Source organism: Cyprinodon variegatus, unplaced genomic scaffold, assembly GCF_000732505.1.
Source record: "Cyprinodon variegatus isolate N-32 unplaced genomic scaffold, C_variegatus-1.0 Scaffold106, whole genome shotgun sequence".
Lineage (NCBI taxonomy): Eukaryota > Metazoa > Chordata > Actinopteri > Cyprinodontiformes > Cyprinodontidae > Cyprinodon > Cyprinodon variegatus.
The window spans coordinates 1,185,067-1,195,337 of NW_015150559.1; the positions used below are offsets into that span (position 1 = coordinate 1,185,067).

Consider the following 10,271-nt stretch of genomic DNA (forward strand, 5'->3'; position numbering starts at 1 on the left):
CAATTATTATACAGGGTGTAAACCAATATTCTCTATTAATTACATGTGTATAGATGAGCATTTCTTAGTCACTGAACCAAAAAAAAAAATGTTTTTCTTTATCTTATTATGTTATGAGGTCAGATGTTCACGGTCTTTTTTTTTTTTTTAGCTTTGTTCTCAGTTGGTTAAAAAAAGAAAAACACACAGAAAATACTTTAGAAATTATTTTTAATCATTTTTTCTCTCTTACAAAATGTAAACAATCCACAAATAAAGTGTTAAAAAACACCACACAATAAAACTTCTAATTCTGCTTGGCTATAGCTACCAATTGTATAGTAGGCGAGTGGGCCTTACAATCATTTTTTATCGGAAGCAGCAGATGATGGAAATATTGCTTGGCATCAAAGCCTTGTTTATGGAAATGCATCTAGGTACAACTTGGTAAAAAATAAAAAACTGAACCTTTTTGAAAATAGAATCTGGTCTTTTTTTTTTCCTGTTAATCCTGACCAGCCACTTCCCTGTGTTCCAAAGTTTCTGAAACTGAAGCAGTATTCTCAGATGTTAAGCTGCAAAAGTGCAGAATACCAGTAAACACATATGAAGAGGAGATTTGAATAACAACATGCAAGGAAATAGAAAACAAAATAAAAAAACACAAGAAGATGTTTTTAACACACTGACTTTTTCACTCCACATATTTGAAATGTTTCAATATTCTAGAGATATTTCCCTTTCTACATATACTTAAGTGTTTTATTAAAACTACTAAGAGTTTTTGCTAGATGCTTAGAACAGATCAATATGTGGATACACCATGATTTTCTACAACTGAATAAAAACAAAACTAAGATAATACTTTTTTTTTTTTTTTTACCAAAGTTAGCTCACAGCTTCAGCCACTACAGCTAGAAACCACTGATTGTGGCCAAAATCTTGGGGTCATGATGGACTCAGACCTGAACCTTCAGAGGCACATAAAGAAAGTTACTAAGCCAACCTTTTATCATCTGAAGAACATTTTCAGGATTACAGGACTGATGTCTAAAGAGGATCTAGAAAAAACTGATTCATGCATTTATTTAACTAGAACTGATTACAGCAACAGTGTCTTCATAGAATAGACTTTAAAATTCTTCTGTTGGTCTATAAATCACTGATTGGATAAGCACCTCATAACAGATTTGTTGTCAGTGCATCAACTCCCAGACCACTCAGGACTTCTAGTTCAAGCCTACTATGTTCACCCAGAACTACAACCAAACATGGAGAAGCAGCATTTAGTTCCTATGCTCCACTAACCAAAACAAACGTCCAAAAGACTGTAAAAGTGCTGAAAGCCTTAGTTTTTTTTAAATCAAAGTTAAAACCCATTTGTTTAGAGCTGCCTTTGACTGTTGAGGTTAAACTGCTAACTGAGGTATTAGTTTAAGGTTGTGATCCAACTGTTTAAACATTTATTATGTTTTTTACTTGCTTTAGTTCTGCTTTTTGTCATTCAATTAATTTATTTGTTTAACAAATGTTTTGCTTTTACTCTGTTTTAATTTTTCTTCCATATTATTATGTCTATGTTGACTTGTGCTATACAAATAAAACTGCCTTGTCTTACCTTAGTCTAAATGTATGTATTTTATTTTTCTTATAACATGTATTGAACTTTCTATCCTTAGTTGGTGTAGTTTTTGATATTTATCAAGTGTTTGATTTTTCTCGCAATCTTATCTTGATAATATTAGTAATTGCAAAGTATCTGAGTCATTTAAACTCCCTAGAGGAAGTCATGCTTAATTTCAATGGGACTTTCTTGATTAAATGTAAGGCTTTTTAATTTAGAGCAGTTATCTTATATCTTATGGGTATGTCATCAAATGCATATGCCTGTGGAAAAAATGGGTTTTGGCAAAGTACAGATTTTTACCATAATCATTTGCAAAACTGTAGCAGAAAAATACAAAAAAACATCAACATGTGTGTTTGATTTTCCTCTACAGTGCGTGTGATTTGCAGTAAAGAAAAAAGTTGGTAGCCTTTCAAATGTAAAGTTATAAGCTTAGTTTGTAGAAAAGAATGCAAGACACCATTCAGTTGCATCCACACAACAACAAAAAATAAATAAAACTGGCAATATACCTTGTTTTTACTGGTAGAAAATAGAGCGAAACTAATAAATGTGGAGAGTGCAGGATAAATGGCTCTGGACAGATATAGAATCCAAACTGGCAGCTGGAAGACCAATTACTGAATACCCTTCGGCAGCTCAGATGTAAAAAAGAATGGCCTGATGTCTCAGCTGTCAGTTTGCAAACCACAGAGGATGATCCAATTCTAATTTACTGCAAAAAAATATGGCAAACTTAATCATCTATTCCGTCTTGTTTTGAGTCTTAGAATAATATGTTTCTTAGGGCCTAAAATTGACTTTTGGTGTAAGGAGCGTCAAATGGCATAAACTCATCTTTGAAAAAGCTGTGAATGAAATTTTGTTAAATTATTATATTTTAAGCATATAAAATTTTCCTTCAGATTTCTCCTCTTCATGAAAAAAAATCTATAAAATTAACACAGAAAAAGTCAATTTTGTAGGTTTAAAATTGAGAAACTTTTTTTATTGTTACAGCCAAAACACCGGAGAGGGACAAGGCAATAAAAAATCTGATAATTAGAATGTTGCAAATTTCCTCATCTTGATTATGAATCCACACCTCTGCTCACACAGACATGCATTTATGCCAAGACTCAAATCACAGAAGCTCAAACAAAGTGCTAGCTGGCGAGAGAAGATGTTCCTGCTTCATGCTGAGTGACTGTGAACCAAAGCTGTTTTAGGCTTGCATAAAAAATTCACAACTCTCTTAGCAACATTCGCCCTACATACAGCACTCACACACATCATAGCATTATTTATGGTGCTCACATGTGAGCAGGCATAAAAAAGACCCATACAGAGCCCGATTCGGCATGACTTAACATGCTTAATGTGGGAGAAGTGACATTTAAAGAGTTTTTAAATAGAAAGCAATGAGGAAAATAATCACAGATCTGTCTCCAAGTACCCACAAGTTGTGTTTTCTGGGCATTTATTTTTCAGAGTCTTTACAGGACTTTTTAGTTAATCTTTTGCTTAAAATTGCTGAGGATAATTTTTTCAGTATTGCCTGTCCTTCAAAAATGGATTCATCTCAAAGTCATATTTGTGTATGTATCTGCATGTCTCCCGATAAATGTATCCTAGCAAGTCTCCAGACTCCATTTGTCCTCGATGCAGACGGGCATCTTTGTACTCATCTCCTCAGCAAGCAGGTCAACACCCAGGCGCACGCACACACACCCACACACACACACACACACACACACACACACACACACACACACACACACACACATCAATCCATTTTCATCAGACATTAATGACAGGACTGGAGGAATGCATGAAGCCAGGAGAGAAAGAATATGCAGAAAATGAAAGGATATAGTTATGCTCCCTGTGGAAGGACTATCAAACCACTATCTGCTGTCCTCAACCATAAAACTCCCTCTGCTCATATTACATAACACATCCGCTACTATGCTGTACTCACACATCACCTGATACCAGAGTAGATGTAGTCTGTTGCTATCTATCAATGCTTCTTACTGCATGTTCCCTGCCTACTTATGATATTGATGTGCTAGAGGCCAGGGCAGCAAAACAGTGCCCTGAAAGTGTGTTTTCCACTTGAGAGTTCACCTCATCTCATTGTGGATTGCATCACCTCTGCCAAGCTATCTCCATCTGAAAAGTCTTTGGAGCACCTGTTCATCTTGGCATCGTCCGCGTGTCTGCAGAGATTGCTCATCCATTTGCAGTTTTTGTTAGAGCTATTACACTGCTATGAATTTGTACTGGCCTGCTGTGTCAGGAAAAAAGCCAAGTTGCGACCCTTTGTGTCAAAGTATTAACAGTGAAATCAACCATTTAGGTGATATATTTATTTAACATAATTTCTGTTATCCCAAAGAAAGGCAACAATTGAGACTCACTGCTAATATGTAGTTTTGAAATCAATTTAAATAATTTTGACATCTTTGTATTTCTTATAACATTCCCTGTAGTCACTTGCAGTAAAACAGTGTGGTTGAACTAGGCTGACAGTTTTATGTCTTTAATTTACTTTGTGTCTTTGCACAGTGCCTTGATCCTGGCTTAGAATTTAGTGCAAAGGATGTTAAAGCTGATGAAGATTGACAGAAACACTGTGATGACACTCCAATTTTCAATTTTAACATTGTAATTATGTCTTATGAAAATATCAACAATCCATATAAATCAATTTTGGATTTATATGTAAGTTTGGGGTAGTTGTTTTGCTGGAAGTTAAACCTTCAGCCCCGGTCTCACATATTTAGAGGTATTTTAAAAGTTGTGTTGTTTGTTTTGTCTTTCTAGGATTATCCTGTTTATAGCTCCATCCATCTTCCCCTTTGATACTGATCAGCTTTCCTGTTACTACTGAGAAAAGAAATGTTACTCCCACAGCATGATCCTTGGAGAAGAAGGTGTGTTTAGTGTTCTGCAGGACATATTGCCTGTAATTTAAATAGATCAATCTTGGTCACGTCAAACTATCCCATCTGCCTCTCAATGTTTGTTGCGTCCTCTTTTGCTTGAGCACAACCTTTAAAGGAACCATCAAATGGCTTTCTTTATGCAAGGCTTTTTTTTACCCCTTCCACTTTTCCTTGGATGACAGATTTGTGCAGTGAATGATTAATAGTTGTCATGTCAACAGATTCTTTCACCTGTAGGTTCCACAGACTTCTAGGGATTTTCTATTTCTTTCAGTTGAGGCGGGTGGCCACAGCTTGGCAGGTCTGAGCGCTATGAAAAACCTGAAAGGCTTTAGATATTGTTTTGTAACCTAACCTCACTTCAAACCTGACTGTGACGTTATACTTGATCAGAAACGGAGCAATTAAAAAAAATAGTGGAAAGTCAATCCATATTCCTCTCCTCTTTAAATAGTGTGTATTATATCATAGTTTATGGTATGTGCAAATGAATTGTTACCAAATAAACTCAGATAAATGTTCTTTAAAAGCCTCCATATATCAAATACTGAGTAAACTAATCCCAACCAGTATGCTCAAGTGTATCTTCTGAAATGTAGGACCTCTAAAACAGCAAGCGCTCGCTTTTGTGACAAACACAGCAAAATCATCTTGCCCCACACTGACATAGAGATTGCTTAACCCAGTGTGAGCGCCATAAAGAAGCCTGTCAATCTGTATTGTCACGCTAAGTGCAAATTCTTCATTTATTGGAAGGAAGGAAGGAAGGAAGGAAGGAAGGAAGGAAGGAAGGAAGGAAGGAAGGAAATATTACATATATCTCAGGTTTCCATCAGCTTCTACTGAGTATAAGGCATTGGTTTGGGTTTCCACAAGGCACACAGCATGGTTTACATTGAGAGAACAGAAAAAAATTCCTGCCATCACACAATGGCAGTGCCACTAGGGAACTAAAACCCCTCAAAGCAAAAGCAATTTTCTAAATGGTTTATTTGTAGGTTAATCTTACACCTAGCTTTACAGTTTTTGTACTGATGGAAGAGAAAATTGCAACCATGCAAACACATACAAGAAGCATTGTACTGTAAATAACCACCTCAACGAATATAAAAAAACAAAAAAACAATTTATCTGTCTGTTTTAGCAAGCAAATGTTATCTTCCATGCAGATTAAAATCTCGTTAATTTGTTTGATGTTGGAGCTGTGCGGATTAAGGTGTCTCAGCAGTGGGCAATTTCACTTCCTGCCCTTCCTTTAATTACCTAATGTAGTAACATATTTAACAGTGAAGAAAAGCATGACTTGCAGTGTAATGAGAAATGTTTAATTTCCTTTTGAATCCCTTTCTGTTCTATTAATGTCAGCCTGCTAAAGAAAAAAGACATCATCCAATTAGACCCAGTGGAACCCAGTGGAAAATCTGTATGTACGACCTCGTAAATAGGTGTCTCCTGGCTACATACTTTAAACGCAGTGATAATTTTTATTTAGACACATGCACAGATGAATGTTTTTATTAAGAAAAAAAACAGAAAATGTATTTTTCTTATAGTCATTTAAAGACAATGAGAATTGGTCCCTCCTTCTAAAGTGTGGAAACAACATAATGAAATAACATACATATTGTGGTTGGTTGGTGATGCTGAACTTATGAACTCAAGATTCCCCATCAACAGCAAGCTAAAGAGCTTTTTCACTGTTTTTTTTTTTTTAAGAAATCAGACTCCAATTCAATATCCATATTATTCTCTATTATCCAACTGAAACAACTAACAGCGGTCAAGCTAAACCGGTATACTATATGAACAGAATTCCCTAAACACACAACTAAAGAAAGGTTTAGGATACATAAGACCTTCATGTAATTCACAAACACTGCATTTCTGTGTTATTATATATTTCCACATACTTCTAGATTTTCTTAATAAGAACACAGTGAATAATATCTCTTATTTCTAATGGTCCAATACGGGTTTTTGTAATTTTAATGTCGCAGCTCATTGTCAAGCAAAATTGATGCCAGAAAGTCATGCATGCTCACACCCCCTCAGAGACACATAGGAGGGCTAAAAATAGCACCAGTCTTACCTTTCTGTACACTATCATGTTGGGGGATTCATCCGCTACTCCATTGGTCCCCTGCCCGCTGCTGTTGGTCTGTGCCATGATCCTTTGAGTAAATCTGCCACAGGAAATGTCAGGAGCTCCTGTTATAGACAGAGAGGGATATTTTGGCCAGTCAGAGAAACAATGCAGCAGCAGCCGCCAAAACGTGACTCGTGCTTTTCTTTGCCAAGACAGGAATCATAAACAATGCTTGTGGCTTGTGGATAATGATGATGTTTTGGCATATTTTGGCATATTAAGAAGGATTGTGAAGGTGCAGAGAACTAAATATAGTTATCTTATATGTAATAGGAACAGGCTGACTTACTAGTCCCATGGTGTGATCCGTGTTAACAATTTCAAATATCATATAATACAATACTTACACAAATATACAAATATAATACAATATTTACACAAAGAAAATAACAGGATCTGAGAACCTCTCTGCAAAATAGCAATATTGTTGCTGAAATAAAATATCACACATTTTATATTTATAACAACATTGATTTATATGCTGCACTTTTGGAATAGTAAACACAAGTAACCCCACAAGCTAAGATAAGCTGGTTAACTAGTTGGGTAATCAGCACCGGTAGCCAACCTACTACCACATAGACACTCTCCAATCGATTGGCAACTGTTATTTAAACACCAGAACTGGGTTTTCAACTCAGTATAAGTATGAAATCAAACAACTATTTACAGAGTATTAATCATCCCAGAATGGTATTTTTTCTAAATCTATTTATTGAATATTTTCAACTTAAACGGCAACACTTATGACCAAGAACCAAAGAAAGTGATTTTTATCGCCATATAAAAAGCAAAATGCTGCATGGGCCAATGCCTTATTACAGTTTGGATGTTTCTATGGTGATCTGATAGCTCCTGAAGATCAAACTTAATGTTAGATGTTAATATAGATTTTTAGATACCTGAGCAGCTGCTCAGTGATGTAGTGGGTAGCACTGTTGCCTTGCAGCAAGAAGGTTCTGGGTTCAATTCCTGACCCGGGGTCTTTCTGCGTGGAGTTTGCATGTTCTCCCTCTGCATGCGTGGGTTCTCTCATTTATTGTCCTTATGCTACATAAAAGTAATACAGCTGTTTAAAAATAGCCTTTTTAAAGTGTGAATGAGGATTACTGTTTTCAAAGATTTGCACTTTAACATAAAGAATTGTATGAAAAAACATTTTAACAGTCTTTAAACCATAACTTTTAATTTTCTTTTTTTTTCACATGCACTCAATTCATGCTTCTTTAGCAAAAGTGATCACAACACCATTACTTTTTTGCTGTTGTTTTTGTTTTTTCCCCCTGCTTTTCTGATAAGCAAACGAAAATAGACTTCTGCTTTCTAGAGGAAGGTCAGTGTACATTTTATGCAGAGCAACAGGTTGGGAAGGGGCAGCAATGCATTACTTTAAGTTTTATACAAGTGAGGAATAAACAGGTTACTCTGGAACCTTTTCTAATATTAATTTAAAGTAAATAATGTTTGCCAATTTTTAAAACGCTGTTATACCTTAATAATGGAAACTGGCAATACCTCATTGGTTTTGTTTTACAGAATGTGTCTGATTTAAAACCATGTCCTTCTGTGTTAAACAGACATTTGTTAAAGGTATTTTTGAGCAGGGCAAAAAGTTTGGCCCAAAAATAATTGTTGCAATAACCGTTATTTCATATAAGCTTAGTCTTTGCACCAGAATCTAAATCAGTCATATTTTAATACTTATTAAAGTTCTACAAGGACTGCATGCATGTTTGCAATAGAAAGATAAGGTGAGGCAAAGACCATAACAACAGTAAATCCAGGAAAACACACCGTCCCTAGAGGAGGTATCATAACCTACAACGCAGCTTGGATGTGTCCATTTGAGTAAAGCAGCCATTGTCAAAATGTGTGAGACTTTGCGAAATTATCTGAGAGCTTTGTAATTTTTTTCTTCCAATCGATACCCTTACGGTAACCTGGTGAGATGTAGTCTGCAAAAAAAATAAATAAATAAACACCTTATAGGATTTAAACAGCGAAGTCATGCAACCTGCTTTTATCGTGAGGCCGTAGAGAGGTGCTGTATTGTCTTTTTACTACCAGGTGTCGATGCCCTTTCAGCACCACGGACAGTTACCGTAAAACATCTCCGGCGTCCCGTTATTTTCTGCTTCCCCCTTGACCAATAAAAACACGATCACCGAAAGAGAAGGAGAGGACAAGAGGGGAGAGGCTTACCTGGAAACAAAGCTGCCCGCTTTAGGACGCCTGAATCCCCGCAGGTTTGGAAGCCTCGTCCTTTGAGTTCAGTGTGTCAACTGGCGGACATAGGAATGCGAGGGGTGTGCATTGGCAGCGGGTAGGAGCAAACATTCGGTGGACGCTCGGTGTGTGATTCAGATCAGGAACAGGCTCTGCTCTCTTCCCCTCAAAACGATGCTCAGTAGAGCGGGCGCGTCGCCGCGAAGCGCCGCGAGCGCGCATCGATCTGTGTGACCAATGGCGTGTGAGGAATAAAAAACAACCTGTTTTAGAGGCGTGAGGCTATTTTTTGGCACACAGTGTTGCTGTTATTAACTGCAGTGATTACTGTGACAGTTATAGGTCCTAGCGACAGATTTAGACTAATTGCCTGACAATACTGGGCGAACAATACTGCGCATGCTTAACTAGAAAAAGTCCTGTTTTGCTAAATATCTAAACATCTTTGACATTTTCCCATTTAGTCAATTTGCAACTACAATCTCCTACATATATTTAAAAAAAGAAAATACTGTGGGAGGAAACTGGTTTAGTGTTTTTAAAGATTCACAAGCTTAACCCCTTTATTCTAACACCACTTTAAAAAAATCATGCAAAACCAACTATCTTCAGAAGTTCCTTCTCAACAGAATTTACGTGTGTAAGTCAATCTCAGTACAATTTCATCTCTTCTGTGAGGATCTGACAGGTTGGCAACACACAGTGACCTAGACCAACCATAGACATAAAATTAACATGAGACTGTAGTGGGGAAAAGAAGTATTCAACTATTCACCCTAGTTAAATAAACAGAGATCAATGGATTTCACTCAGTCGGCACTTTATTAATATCTTTGCAAAGAGAGAACAGTTCATCATATGGCCCTTATGGCAAAGCATTCAGTCTTGTTCTGCCTGAGCAGTGAGTGTCCCCCCCTTACTTACAACAATAGAAAGTAGTCAGAGTCAGAAATTACAGACACTTTGGTTAACAGGAACATGTTATGAATACACCTTGAGAAAGAATCTGGTTTGTTATGGGAAGAAGCTATGTCTGGTCTACAAACACCCTCATGCAGAGAATTGTGTGGCCTTCCAGGTAAAACAGACTGAGTGAAAACTTTTATAGTGAGTAAATAGGATAAATTAATTTATGAAATAAGAGACATCTAAATTTTCCCGACAACAAGACATAGTAAGGAAATGGGAGGAGTAGCTACCAGACCAGTGCAAAGCTCTCAAGACATAACTGTCCATCTCAACACTTGTACACAACACTTTTCCACTGTAGATACTTAGAAATTTATGAAAACTGCAGCAGTTCATAGCCCGTGGTGGCTCTATGATTAGTGGTTTAATCCACAAAGCTGGACTTTATAGAAAG

The 10,271-nt window shown here is 36.6% G+C and overlaps 1 protein-coding gene across 1 annotated transcript in view; it reads right to left on the bottom strand.

Moving 5' to 3' along the window:
• rgs7 (regulator of G-protein signaling 7) overlaps window positions 1-9,092 on the bottom strand; it is a 71,919-nt gene extending 62,827 nt beyond the window's left edge. Inside the window, exons 1-2 of the mRNA XM_015374606.1 lie at window positions 8,885-9,092; window positions 6,626-6,744 (exon numbers count right to left, since the gene is read on the bottom strand). Coding sequence (XP_015230092.1) covers window positions 6,626-6,703 — 78 coding nt within the window. The 5' untranslated portion in view covers window positions 6,704-6,744; window positions 8,885-9,092. The remainder of the gene's footprint in view (window positions 1-6,625; window positions 6,745-8,884) is intronic.
• Between the last annotated feature and the right edge of the window lie 1,179 nt (window positions 9,093-10,271).